This window comes from Lygodium microphyllum, chromosome 3 (assembly GCF_053477565.2).
Source record: "Lygodium microphyllum isolate KBCC chromosome 3, Lygodium_microphyllum_v1.1.10, whole genome shotgun sequence".
NCBI classification, from domain to species: domain Eukaryota; kingdom Viridiplantae; phylum Streptophyta; class Polypodiopsida; order Schizaeales; family Lygodiaceae; genus Lygodium; species Lygodium microphyllum.
The window spans coordinates 138,142,341-138,157,510 of record NC_141137.1 but is presented as its reverse complement, the minus strand read 5'-3'; the positions used below and the strand labels follow the sequence as shown (position 1 = coordinate 138,157,510).

At 38.9% G+C, this 15,170-nt stretch overlaps 1 protein-coding gene across 1 annotated transcript in view; it reads left to right on the top strand.

The window, feature by feature from the left end:
• The window catches only part of LOC148038944 (uncharacterized), a 37,799-nt gene extending 26,266 nt beyond the window's left edge, over nt 1–11,533 (top strand). Inside the window, exon 3 of the mRNA XM_087675296.1 lies at nt 11,480–11,533. Coding sequence (XP_087531422.1) covers nt 11,480–11,533 — 54 coding nt within the window. The remainder of the gene's footprint in view (nt 1–11,479) is intronic.
• The last annotated feature ends 3,637 nt before the right edge of the window (nt 11,534–15,170 follow it).

Here is a 15,170-nt window from a genome sequence, read left to right as displayed (position 1 = left end):
CCTTATGCAGTCAATGCAAAAGAGAAGGCCACATTGCAAAAGATTGTCCAAGTCTAGCCCCTATGAAATCTACTTTTAATACCCAACAGAAGACCTAAGAACCTACTTCCAATTTGGTGGAATCGAAAGTGACCGTGATAACGCGTGCAAAGAAAGGAGAACTTGTAGTTACAAAAGAGAATGTTCCCTCTGTCAAGACTGTGAAGTTCAACCTTCCTAAGGAAAAGTAGAACAATGTAGTCCAGAATAATGAAGTACAGAGCACTACAAAGCCATAGAGAGCCACAAAGACAGTTGGAGGGATAGGACCAAAATTCTAGGAAATAGAGGATGTGAAAGTGCCTCCTCATGAAAAAGAAACACGGATGTTGCCACTCCTAGAAGAAAAAGGGAAGATAAAAGTAGGTGTGGCCCCATTTTCCAGCCAATTGGAAAAGCATGTGGATCATATTAAAGAGTATGATTTGGTCAAAGACCTAGACACTTTTAAACCAAACTTAACATTTCAACAGTTACTAATGTTGTCTCTCAAGCATCGAAAGAAATTCAAAATCATGCTGACTCGAAAAAGAGGCTTAAGAATTGTTCCCTATGTGTTGACTAAGTCCAACAAAGCCTCAAAACCCATGAAGGAAGTAGATGCGGCTAACGCCTTCCTGGATCCTAGAACCCCAGAGATTGGCGTATGGATTGAGGGGTGCTTTATTGCAAATGCATTGATTGATGGAGACAAATCAATCAACATAATGACGGATGTGACAATGAAGGATCTAGGCTTCCAAGGAATGCAACCTACACAGTGGCTTTTCAGATTGGCAGACCAAAGTAGAATCAAATTGTTGAGCATCCTCCCATACGTAAAGACAATCCTCCTAGAAAGAGATTATTGGCTGACATATTTGGTGGTCGCACCAAATTTCTACAGGACCTCATACCCTCTACTGTTTGGAAGACCTTAGCTCTTTGAAGCAAGGGCAAGGATGGACTGGTTCAAAGGAACCCTAACCCTGGGCAAAGGACCCAATAAAGTGATGTTGAAGTTATACGGATCACAAAAAGGCAATGGATCCATGTCCATCATCGGAGTCATAATCGACTCCTCCAATGAAGTAACATATGTTACATTAGGAGATGAAGAGGATGTCAAACAAATCTTTCCCAAGAAAACAAAGGCACAATCTCTAACAGTGGGCACTGTAAGCCAACTGTAAGGCCAACTACGGAAATAATAGGTGATTCTAGGGCACTGGTGGCTTTCATCCTAACAATGTATATGCCCTTACCATGCATTTGAGCATGATATTGGAGTGTTAAATGCTCAGTTTTGGAGCTTATTTGCAAGCTAAAAATGGTGAACTCGTTGCTGTCCTGAATTGGAAACAATATACCTAGAGGGTTGAAGTATTTGTGATGCTTATTTGCTAGTGACAAATGCTTGGATCATACCATTTGAGTGGTAGATGCTTTTTGGGATATTGTGAGTATTGAAAGTCCAAAGTTTGGACTGATTTGTTGCTAGTTATACCCATGGTATTGATTGGTTATTGTCTATAGGAAGGATATCTATCATCTTCACTTAACATGCATACAATATATTCTGATCGGTTGGACATGTATCAACTTCTACATATAGTGGCAATTGAATGAGATGCTTTTGGGGATGTTTTGAGGTTTTAATACTCTTGTTTTAACATAAAAAATATTGCTAGTTATACCAGTGGGTTGGTTGTATTTGGTACTGCTACTTGTATACAGTACAAATATTGATACTTGTATGGACATAGTTTGTTGCTGGGATGTTTTGCCACTACTATAAAATATGTTGAACTGATTTGAGCTTGATTTATGCTCAGTTGACTATGATTTTTTCATTGTTGGAATACTATATATAGCAAGCATGTTGTCAGGAAAACTGTCCTGAATTGCAAGAAACTATCGTGAATAGTAGGAAACGGGTCTTGAACTATAGGAAAAGGAGTCAGATACTTACAGGTTGTATACATCACTGAATACCTAATGCTTTATGGAAGTTCCGTATGAAGAATTTTTTGGTTGGTGGAGGTTATTGGGACTTATGTACATGTGATGAGGCTAAATGTGAAATACATGAAAGGAATCCGAAAAATGATCAGAAAAGGGCTCATAAGCTATGGACTGAGAGATCATGAAAGGTATTACATTGGCTTTCCTTATGTATATTAGATGCTATGGTTATACAAATTACTAGATGCAGTTCCCCAAAGGATGCATGGGACATACTCATGAAGAATTATGGAAATGTAATACATGCAAGAAAGATTAAGCTAAAGCAACATTTCAATAACATGTCTAGGAATGGCAGAAGCATTTAGGTCTACACTATAGAGATCAAGAACATAGTGGATCAACTTGCCATCATTGGATCTTGAGTGTTGTTTGAGGATGATATGATTGCAATGACATTGAATGGACTTGGCAAAGAGTATAAAGCATTTTATATGTCTATTTCTATGAGAGATGAATCCTCTAATTGGGATGAGTTCATTTCTTTGCTGCTGCATGAAGAAGTTAAGCTTGGGCTGAATACAGGTTCTAGTACGTCTCAAAGCAGAGACACTGTTCTTTACTCTAGCCAACATGGCAGAGGCGATAGAGCCCATGGCTCTTTTCAAGGTTGAGAAGATACTCAAAAAACTTATGGACAACATCAATAGAATGCCTAGCATGGCACAAATACACAGGGCTAGCATGGATTTGGTGGTTTTAGAGGTAGGGGGAGATCACCCCATGGTAGTGGTGGTGGATCTGGCTCATGGCAATCAAATGATCAGTCAAACACAGATAATGATTTTCATTACTATGGTAGCTATCGACACATTGAAAAGGATTGTTACAAGAAATAGGGAGATATGAAGGCAAAGGGCAAACAACATAGGCACTATGCATCTTCTAGCAGTGCTCCTGATGAAGAGGTTGATAGATTGTTTGCCATGCAACATGTGTCTAAGAATGCATCTAGGTAGAACAGAGATGAGAGATGGTACATTGATTCAGGGGCTTCAAATCATATGACACCCCATGGAGAATGGTTTGATGAGATGGTTGTAAGTTCACATGGTTATGTGTGTATTGGGGATGACACCCAACTTGATATTCAACACATAGGAATTGTTCTGTTGTTGATGCCTAATGGCAAGAAAAAGAGCCTGCATGATATACTGCATGTACCTACAATAACCAAGAATCTTTTGTCAGTTGGACAGATGGCATAATAGAATCTAAAGGTGAGATTTAATAGAGATGGATGCTTTATTGAAGAATATCGTAATGGCTGCAAATTGATTGCTAGAGGCCGAAGAGACGGAAAAATGTTTACTCTTGATGTGTCAATTCCAAAAATTGAAAGTAACCATGTTTGCGCATGTGGTGCTATACAGGATGTTGAGATATGGAAAAAGCAGATTGGCCATGTGAACGTACAAAAGCTAAAATCTATGCAGTAGAAGGAGATTGTGCTTGGACTACCTAAGTTTCAATATCATGAATTTGGACATGTATGTGATGCATGTCAGTTTGGAAAGCAAACACGATTTTCATTTATGAGACATGTATGGAATAGCTCACGACCCTTGCAATTGGTACATTGAGATGTATGGGGTCCATCTCATAATGCTTCATTTAGTGGTGCTCGTTAATTTGTATCCTTCATTGATGATTTTAGCAGTAGGTATACTTGTCTTTACATAATGAAACATAAGGATGATGTGTTTGATGCATTTAAGGACTTCAAGAAGCATGCTGAAAATAAGTTGAGTTGTAAAATTTCATGTCTTAGATCAGATGGAGGTGGAGAATATATCTCTAATTACTTTGACAGGTACCTTGTTAAACATGGGATTAGAAGACAGTTAACTTGCAGCTATACACCACAGCAAAATGGTGTACCAGAAAGGAAAAATAGGGTACTGATTGAATCGGCAAGAGCTATGCTGAATGACAAGTGTTTGCGAAATGGTTATTGGGTTGAAGCAGTAGTGACTATTGTATATGTACTGAATAGAACTCCTACAGTAAGGATTCATGATGTAACTCCATATGAGAGGTTGTATGGTCATAAACCTAACATTTCACACTTGAAGGTATTTGGTAGCATTACATATGTGCATGTTCCTGATGAAAAGAGGAAGAAATTGGATCCTAAAGCTATCAAGAGTGTGTTCCTTGGTTATGCAGAAGACCGAAAAGCTTACAAGTATTATGTACCGTCTACACATGAGACATTAATTAGCAGAGATATTGTTTTTTATGAGTTGGCATTGTGGTATGGTAATCTTGTTGCAGTGGCTACTGATGGATCAACTAGCACTAGTAATGCTAAAAATAAACCTACAGTGAGTACATTTGTGAGTGGTCCTACAAGTGATGGGTCATGTACAGTAAGTCCTTGGTCAGGACACTTGCGGAGTCATACTCCTACGTCCATTGACACGGATATGTTGGTGAGGGGGAGATTGGATAAGGGAAAAGAAAAGATGCTTGAGGATGTGACAGGTCCACTTACAACAAGTTATGAGTCATGTAGCAGTGATAGCTTGGATAGTGAGTTGGGCATTCCGTCTTTATGACGCCTGGAGCAAGGCAGAGTCGTTATGTATACCTCATGAGAGGCAAGCTCAAAGTAAGCCACAGTTACGAAGATCTGAGAGAGTCAAGAAGACTAGTTGAGAGGTTTACATACAGTGGTTATTTAGCCTACCATTATGTATATATGGCTAGTGTGACAGGTTACAAAGAACCTACAAAGTTTGATGATGCAATTACAGATGATAACTAGTGTGCTGCCATAGATGAGGAGTATGCAACCCTGGCTGAAAATGAGACATGGAAATTGGTTGAGTTGCCTGAAGGCAAAGTCCCCATTGGCTGTAACTGGGTGTACAAGGTTAAGTCCAAGTGAGATGGTTGGTTAGAACACCATAAGGCTAAGCTGGTTGCAAAAGGGTGTGCACAACAATATGGCCTTGACTATGAGGAGACTTTCAGTCCGGTGACTAAAATGGCAACAATCAGAACTATCATTGCTTTGGCAGCATGCAAAGGCTGTAAATTATGGCACATGACATTACGAATGCTTTCTTGAACGGTGATTTGGTTGAGGAAGTATATATGGAGCAGCGAGAAGGCTATGTTCACCCAGACATTCCTACACATGTATGTAAGCTGAAAAAGGATTTATATGGAGTGAAATAGGCACCTAGAGCATGGAATGCTTGGATCAGTAGTTATTTATAGCAACATGAATTTAGATTGGGTGATGTAGATCACAGTATATTGATGAAGAAGATGATCACGGATATGTGTTCTAGTGGTTTATGTAGATGATCTTATCATCACTAGAGATGATGAAGAGGGCATTGATGAAATTAAATCATGTTTATAGACTGAATTCTAAGTCAAAGACATTGCTGAACTAAAGTATTTTCTTGGGATTGAGGTAGTCTCTATGCCTCAAGGTATATGGCTGCTACAGAAGCAGTATGCTCATGGCATGTTACAAACGTATGGATATAAGTATGGTATGGCTGAATGCAAGCCTATGGAGAAACCTCTTGATCAAAATGTCAAGCTGTAGATTGATGTTTGGAATGACATAGAGAATGTGACCATGTATCAATAGATGGTGGGTAGCTTGATATACTTGACTATTACCCGCCATCCTCACTTATGTTATGCAGTGGGGCTGATTAGTTAGTTCATGCAGAAGGCTTGCAAACCACATTTAGATGCAGTCAAGAGGATCATGAGATATATAAAGGGTACTACAAATTATGGGTTGTTTTATGCATATGGAAAATCTCTTGACTTGATAGGGTTTATTGATGCTGATTGGGCTGGTTGTGCCTATGACAGGAGGTCAACCAGTGGTTATGCATTTGGATTGGGCAATAATATGATTAGTTGGCAGACTAAGAAATAACCTACTGTTGCATTCTCTAGTACAAAAACTGAGTAGTATAGAGGAGCTGCCTTAGCGGCTTGCAAAGCAGTTTAGTTAATGAAACTACTGAAAGACTTAGGAATACAATTGGAAAGTAGAGTGAGATTGCATTGTGATAACCTCAGTAGTGTTATGTTGGCTAGCAATCATGTCTACCATGCTAGGTCCAAACATATTGAGGTTCACTACCATTTCATAAGAGAAATGGTTCTTACAGGACAAATTGACTTGATTCATGTGAAGACTGAAGACCAAGTAGCAAATATATTTATCAAGTCTCTTGGTAAAGAAAAGCTCATATACTTCAGACTTCTACTTGGACTTTATCAAATGGTTTGAACTTGAGGGGGAGTGTTAGAATATCAAGCTCCTGTTACTCTTCAGTCGGTCTATCTTTATGTGTGTGAGCGACATTAGTTGGATATAGCTGTACTACACATGTGTGACATTCAATAAGTCGGTTGTGGCTTAACCATGGTAAGTCTTGGTTAGTCATGCCTATGTGTGTAAGTCTAGTACGAAGGAAGAATAATGAGAGAAGGAAAACAATGAGCTAAGGCTCATCTTCCCCTCCACTTTGTCTCTCTTCCTCTCTTCCAACACACCCGACTGTTTAAGATCTGTTCTTCAAGAACCTTCTTAAGATTTGTGGCTGTCTCAATGTCAGAATGCAACTTATATCCTAGTTGCTTGCCATTCTTTTTGCCCTCTTGTTTGCTATCCTCTTTTTTCTCTTCACTGACCTCTTCCATAACATGCTTGGGAGGTGGCTGATTTGTAACTTTAGGTTGATCCACACTTCTTCTTGTCACTCTTTTAGATTCCCCTTCTTTATCTTCATCTCTCTTTCATTTCTCTTCCATAAGTACATCTGTGTTTTGTACCTTTACTAAATATGCATACACTGAATAGGCATCTACCGGTGATTCCCAACCACTTATGTCACGAATGTCTTGCTCTATATGAGACATTTCACTATCAGTAACCTTTCTCTTTTCAGTTGCATGTAAATCATGTGTCCATATTTCAACCTTTAGACCAACCATCACTTGGCCATGCATTCTATCCAACTATAGACAAAAAGTGGAAGCATGTACAGCCGCATAAACATTTTGGATAGCCAACTCTTCCAACAACTTCTACATATCTCCCTTTCCAAAATTCAAAGCAAGAGGCAATCTCATTTCTTGTGAATAGATCTTGCCATCTTTACAAAAGATAACATTTCTCTGATGGTGCAAACTATCACACCACATACATCCTTTTTCGGCTTAGGGGCTGTTGCTCATCCCCTTTCCTTGTCATTTTTCATTCAATTTTGTGACCTTCAATTGAAGATCCCACATGCCTTTGACCAATTTATCTAATACATCTTCCCTAATATTGGGAACAATAGCAGATATAGCCATAGGTTTAGCCATAGAATTGGGTGGCTTATTAGAGACATCAACTGTTTTTCCAATTGCAATGGGCAAGCTAGAGACACGCAATCTTTCTCTTGTTCTATGCTTTTTCGCAAGTGCAGTAACAACTTCACTAACATGTCTCCACTCTGTTTTAAGACCTATTTCTGTAGGCTGATCCTCTAGCAAATCATCAAGCTTCTCTTGAAGCTCAAGATCAGCTGCATGTAGAAACAATTCAATCTTCTAACTTGTAAGAGCTTGAAGTTCTGCAAGATCTAGCTGCTCAGATTGACTTTCAAATTCTCTTAACAATTCTATAGCCACCACAGGACCCTTATTGGGTTGTAAAACCCACTCTTGAAAAGTCTTGCATCTAATCAAACGGGTATCTTCAATATGTAAAATTCTTCCATGAATGTCTTATTGAAAACTATCTAGTCATCATCCTACGTGTATAATTCAGTAATTTGCACTTTCAGTTCATGTACAGTGATCCGAACAAAATACCGGCTCCATGCAAGTTGACCCACTCCAAAGAATTCCATCTTTTGAGCATGTATATGTACATATGCATATACATTCCTACCATTGAACAACTTCATCTCATGCTCATCATCACAACAGTTTCTGTTTGAGCATAAGCTTGCATCACCTATTGTTGTTGTTATACTTGCATAAGCATGTTCATATTTAGCACTAGCTACTGCAAAACATCACTAAAAATTTGTATTCAAAGGCTCCCCCATCTTGTATTTCTTTCTAAACGACCTTTCACATTGGGTTCGGAGGGGTTTTAGTTGAAAGGTTGTATCCACCGGGGATCAGGGATGGAAGGAAGTAGAGATAGGAGATGAAAGAGAAGAAAAATAATAGACAAGAGATAAACACGATAAAGAAAATGCATAATGAATCAAATCAATATGTATTGATAGAACCTGGAATCCCTTGTCTCGCTCTACTCAAAAGCAATCTCCAAGCATTAGATCTCCTCGAGCTCCCTCGTAGACCAAAAATATGCATCAAAACAATGGCTTCCTCTCTGTTGCTCGGAACCCAAATCTAATGACTTTGTTGGCTCTGAAAGGGGGGTAAAACTCCAAGAAACCTGGTCTAGAATCTCCCAGTTCACTTCTTTTTCTTCCAGTTCAAAGTGTTTTTTTCAGTCTGTCAATTGCAATCGCGGCACGTGCGATTTTTCCCATCTTTCTTTTTTATGAAAAATCCAAAGTTGGCTGAAAAAGTAACTTGATTTTTGCATGCCATCCTAATCTAGAAGATTTTTTGACTTTTTAGAAAATTTTACAATAAATAATATAAAAAATAGGCTAAAATTATCCAAAATTCTAGTATTTTTGGACCATCCATGCCACGGACAGTAGCACTAATGTGACTAAGATCACATTGACTCTCTACATCAATAAGAAAGGCAGATGATGATGCACTCTTGAGTTTTTCCCACTGTACCCGCGTAGTGGCATGAAAGCGGCCTATGTATTTAGGGTAAACCTAAATTCAATTCCAAGTCATGGAAATAATTTGGCATTGACCAATGGAAGTCAAGGGGAAATAATACACTTATGACCAATTCGAATGGAAGAGGAAGCATAATGCAAAATGTGCCCATGTTGTCGGCTCCTTCGAATGTTGCAATACCAATGGCTAAGCAAATGGATCCACTGAATAATGGAAGTTAAATGGCAAAGCCTAATGTCATGCCAATTAATCAACACATCCTATCCCCAACAAGTGGTTAGGATAGCAAAACAGCAAGCAGATGATCACAGTGATGAATCTAATGCTTCAATTGTTCTTGGTGAAGTTAAGGACATCATGAATCATTATATTGATATGACAATGGAACAATAGAGACAAATAGATGTAGATATTAATTTCTTAAAGAAGAAGAAAAACTTGATAGGAAGTCGATGTCCTGAAGAGAGTGGTCCATCAAGATTTAGCTATAAGTGGTGCGGTGGTCAACACTTTTCGAGAGACTACCCTAATGTCAAATGTGACATAAGTGGGAAGTCCAACCATCTAGCTAGAGCTTGTTGCCAGTTCTCTTTAGCAAAGGGAGTAAGCATCTAGGTCCTATTAATCATCAAGCACAAGGAGATAACTTTCAAGAGGATGAGGGACCAAAGCAAATATTACACGGAAGAAAAGTTATAGTAGAAGAGCTACCCAATGGTAGTGATGTAAGCCTTATCAAAGCTATGTGTCAATACCATTGACACTTCCAAATTAGGAGCCATTACGAGAGGATAGAAGGTTAAAGAAGGTGTTAGAGATAATGTAAAACCTATTGAGGAAAAACCTAAAAAGGATAATAAGAGGACGCAAGTCCTTAATGCTAATGTGGAAGCTGATGCTCTAAAAGATGCTAGTGGCAAAGCCGACTCCAAGAAAGATGTGCCAAAGAAGAAGGTAAAAGCCAAGAAAGAGGCACTTAAGCCTATTAGCGCAACCAAGAGAAATAATGGTTTGGTGGGAGAAGAGAACCATTGCTAATTATCATGAATTTGAATTATTTGATTCTCATTGTGAGGTAATGCATGATGTGAACCTCTTGTAGCAGCTGATCAAGTTATCTCCACAAGTGCGTAAAGAGTTTAAGAAGATTCTTCATAATGGGCATATTGTTCAACCCTTGGAAATAGCCCATGTGGGAGATGATGGGTTTGAACATACTCAAAAGCATTGTCCAAGGGTAGTAGTATATGTTGATGGCATATTAGTGGATCATGCCATTCTGGATACGAGATTCTCTATCAATATTTTGAGATTGGAATTAATGGAAAGGCTGAGACTAGAAATCCAAAAGGATGCCTCCATAATTTTTTAGATAGTTGATAACAATTTAAGATAATCAAAAGTTTGTAATACCAAAGTCCACATGACTATTGCTAATGTGAAATGCATTTTGGACTTTAGGGTTATTAGGTTTTTAGGGCAGCCAGCTATCAAGTATTATTAAGAAGGCCATGGATCTTACAATGGGACTGTCAAGTTAATATACTTGTTGGTCATTTGACTTTTGATATAGGTGTTAGACGTGTAATAGTGGATGCATATCTTGAATATCCTCAAAGAGAGAGTACTTGTTAACCCTAGTGTAAGATAGAGAAAAAGGAAGCAAAGGAAAATTCAAGAAAATTCAAAAATATTAAGCAAAGCAGAAAAAGATGGTCGGATAGAAGGATAAGAGGAGAAAAGGCCAAAAGCACAAGGGAAACCTTAAAATTAAAGGAAAAGGCAAAGGCACATTTTACAATATAAAGGCGCTCCCAAATTTTTGTAAAGAGTGTCAGGCTCCCTCTTGTGCAAGTTGTAAAGAGTAGATGGACATAGGCGAAGGCATAATGTAAATAGAAGGGAATAGAAAAAGACGACCTTGGCAAGATGGCCGGTCATATGAAAAAGGGCATGGGTGCCCAAAGGGATGAGGGTATGTATAAAAGCCAGAAAAGTGAATAGAGAAGCTCATTCCTAGTGTGTGGAAAAAGTAGCTCTTCTTCTTCTTGTTGCTTACTTGCTAGTGCTTGTTCTTGAGAGAGGGAGTGTGAGAATGCCCAGGGAGTTTAGTCATAAATATATGTATGTATCACGTATACTTTGTGTATTCTTCTTCTATGAATGGAAGCTTTCCTTTGTCTTGGCCTGCCATTATAGGTTCCTGTCACAATACCACAACTTGCCATTAGTTTTATTGAGATAACTCTTGCAAAACAACAATTAGATAATGACTGTATGATATGGAGAGGCAAAGTGCTTAAGTATAGAATAAAGACTTTGGCTTCAAGCAATCCACACAATCCAAAAGAAATTACGACAATTTTCCTCAATCATAAGTTGGTTCTTATTCCTTTAAACATTGGTTGAGGTTCGAGTCATGTTTTATTTTCCACTTTACCCCCTTCCCCCCCTAGGAAGGATATGAATCCTTTCTAGGATTGGAGAAAAAAGGGTTAAGGAGATTAAGCACAAGCTTGCAATGCTTTACTATTGCATTAGCATGGCATAGAAATGTGGGTTATATTCCAAGTGAGTATGACAGTCCATGTTGTGAGATCTAATACCTATGTGCGTAATGTAGGTCAAGACATCGGTTATTATTGTCACAGGAGTTGATCATGCTGGCAATGTGTAGCTCTTCCTTGATAAGAACATGATCTAAATAGGGGTGGGCCATATTATGATCTTCTAAGGATCAATCTCAAGTGATGGCCAATACTCTAAAGGAGGTAGGAGCCACATAAGTCGCATCATACTTAGAGGTTTTGATGACTCATCTCTACTTGACATTGGTCATAATTGTTGAGATATTGGCAATCACACCTAGCTTAGCCTCTTTGTATGGAGTAGTGTGGGCTCAGGATGTAGAATCCCATATGCAAAGTGGTGGAAAGTGGAGCCTAGTCTATTCCTATAAAGCATTGTGCTTGCTCTCATTTTGAATACAATGTCATAGTACTTTTTTACTTCTAGAAAAGTGTATGTGTCATTGTCAACACACAAGATTGTGTTTATGAGTCCAAGCTTCCATCTTGGAACCTAAATCACTTGTGTGACATTTGGTATTGATTTATTTTACTTCATGAGCTTGCTCTTCCTCTTTCAACCTCCATAGCCATGCTCTAGATCTGCCGACATTCTTTACATGGTATGAAAGCATAGTTGGGCATGGCATAAGCTCAATTGAGCTCATTTCAACTCAATGGTAGCTCAAAACTTGAGCTTCAACTTCATCTTCAACTTCCACCTTGTGGCAACCATAGCTAGCTTGTACCTACCCTGCTTAGAGCTTTCATATCTCACTCTACAAGCCATATCTCACTAATTTTTCTTCTGGACAACTGTTCCTCTATTTCCAAAGCTTCTCTATGGCACTTTAGTTATTTGTTGACATTGGTGGAGTACATGCCTAGTGTTGCTGAAAAACATGATTGCTATCCAGATTGTGCCCTTCATGTTCGTACTGATGATTCCACGTGCATGCATTGTGATGCTGACCAAGATCATAGGGAAATGAAAGCCCATCACCTAAGGCACCCTCAACTCAAATCGTGTCCCAAATGGTTCACTGTGTGAGCCACATAGAGAGAAAAACTAAGCCCATGTCCTACAAACCCTAAAACTCCATAGCCAACTTACTTGAAACTTCGTCTTTCCTTCATTTCTCTTTCTTGGCACTCAAACCAAACCTCTGCCACTCTGATCCACTAAGAATTGAAGTTTTCAACAAGATTTTATTATCCAACAAGCAAGTCCTGGAAAGCTTTTGAAGATTTGAAGCTTTCATTGAAGTACAAGCATCAAGCATAGTGAAATTTTATGTTACCATTGCTTGTGTTTTTCAACACACTACAAGTCAACTTGGTTATTGATCAACCTCAATCAAGTGAAGCCATTTTGAAGCTATTTTCAGCAAGCATTTTCATCAAATCAGCAAGGAGGGGAGAAATCCAAGTATCAAAGCATCAAACACAAGTGCCTGAAAGCATAGTATCTATTGATACTTATCAAGTGTTATTTGACACTACATTCATTGTGTCTCCTGACATAATTAAATATTTTGTTGCTCAAATCTGAGAATTTTGGTGCTAATTTGCTGCTCTAGAATGGGCAAAGACTCTCCAATTGTTCGGTTCAAAGGGTCGGGTTCCACACTTGGCAAACCTACATCAAGCTCATTCTGATGAAGAAGGGTCTTTGGGCCATTACCAATGGCAAGGAGAAGAAGCCTCGAGATGTGGACCTTGTAGTTACTTGGCAAAAGAATGATGACAAAGCGCATGCCATCATGAAGCTAGAATTGGATGATAGCTACATCCACCATGTGGATACCTGTGAAATCTCTAATGATAAATGGAAGAGATTAGATACTTTTTTTGGTGCACCATCAAATTCATTGAAGTATAGATTACTTATTGAATTTTTCAGGCTAGATATTAAATCAAACACATCTCTTGCAACTCACTTAAACTACATGGAAAGTCTCTTAACTCAGTTTGTAGGAATTGATCTCAAGATGGATGAATATATTTGTATTGGTGTGTTGTTAAAAAGCATGTCTACTAACTATAATAATGTGTCAACTACATTGATCAACATGCCTAGTCCCAAACTAGTTGGCATTAAGGCCTCCTTGCTAGAAGAAGAAAGAAGGTAAAATCCAAAGAAGAACCAAGCACCTCTAAAGATGAACAAATGATATATGTAGATGCCAAGTACAAGGGCAAGAAAGATCAACTGGTATGTGACTTCTACAAAAGAATTAAGCACACTGAGAAATTCTATCATGCCAGGAAGAGGTCCCAAAAGGCCTATCTAGTTGATGTTAAATAAGAAGAAGACCATGGAGCAAAAGAAGAAGGACATAAGGAAAAATATGGACTCTCTTTTTTGCCCTTAAGGGGTTTCTCTCACCTCTCTCTCTCTCTAAAAAGAGATTCCAAAATAATATTAGAATAAGGTATCTTCTACAATCAAGCAAATCTTGTATTTGTATTTCGATAGATTTCACATAGTATTTTATTCTCAAACTATAGGATAAGGTCACTTTTTTTGAAAATCCTCATAACTAAAAAAATACAATTCTGTTTTCTCTAAAAATAGAGCCAATCACTAATATATGACTCTTTAATGCCCTCATGACTTTTCAACATGAAAATATATTAGAATCATTCTCATTCTTGCTTCTTAAAAGGGTGGAAATTAAAAAATGATATAAAATGATATGCACATTATATTTATAATGTATCCTCTTGTCCACTTGTAGGACACATCTTAGCAGCATATCGGGAAGAGAGTCCAGAAAGTGCCGCCCGACACTCCCACGGAATGTCATGGGGTTTGCGATCTAGGTCTTCCCGAGTCTGCCATGAAGCGGAAGCATTCCGGCCATTCCCACTTAGGACCGACCTGAATCAGGCTTTCCCTAATGGTCAAGTTCCTCAGAGGTAACTAGTGTCGAGCCCCAGACGGAACTACTTTACGCAGAAACGTCAGGGTCTAAGTGGATTTATACTGCACTTGGTTCAAGGAGAATGGGAAACGAGAGGGATGCGAAGCTCAACCTCTCTGCCCGTAAGGCGTAGTCCCATTTCATTCCCCTAAAACAATATAAATGGGATTCTAGCTTTCTAAATTCTAGGTCATTGTCATCTTGCTATCAATTCCGTTGAGAAAAATTCCTGGCCAACCGGGACCACCCTTCCGTAGGACAGACCCATGGTCACATCCACTGCACTTTCCTTGGGGTTGCTTTAGTTATCTAATTACCTACAACATTTAGTTTGACAAGCAAAAACAGCTTCTTTAATTAGCCAATTAATCATCGGTTCCTTCACGTAACTTAAGCACTGACATAGAAAAACAATGTCAAACAAGTTCTTTTTCAACAATTGATCTTATTTATCAGTCTTTGGAATACATAATATAATCCAGCCCAAAGGCTATTCCATAATCCAGCCCGAAGGCTAATCCATAATCCGCCTTAAGGCAATTCCAGCAATCCTCAGGGATCGCTATTCCAAGTTTCCGCTCGTAGACTAGTATGTGGGCCTTGAGATCCAATCTTGAGTCACGTCGAACTCTTGTGCAGGACTCGAAGGCAAGGGATTTACGGCCAGAGCCCCCTGGCACCGAAGCGTCCTCTTGCTCCAAGTAGCACCCACGGAGAGACCTCTCGCGGTGGGTTCGATTCACGTACCTGGCATGGGTAACAACTCCCTTGGATAGGGTCAGACAGTCGGGGGTAACTGATGTTGCCTCTCCCTCTAGGC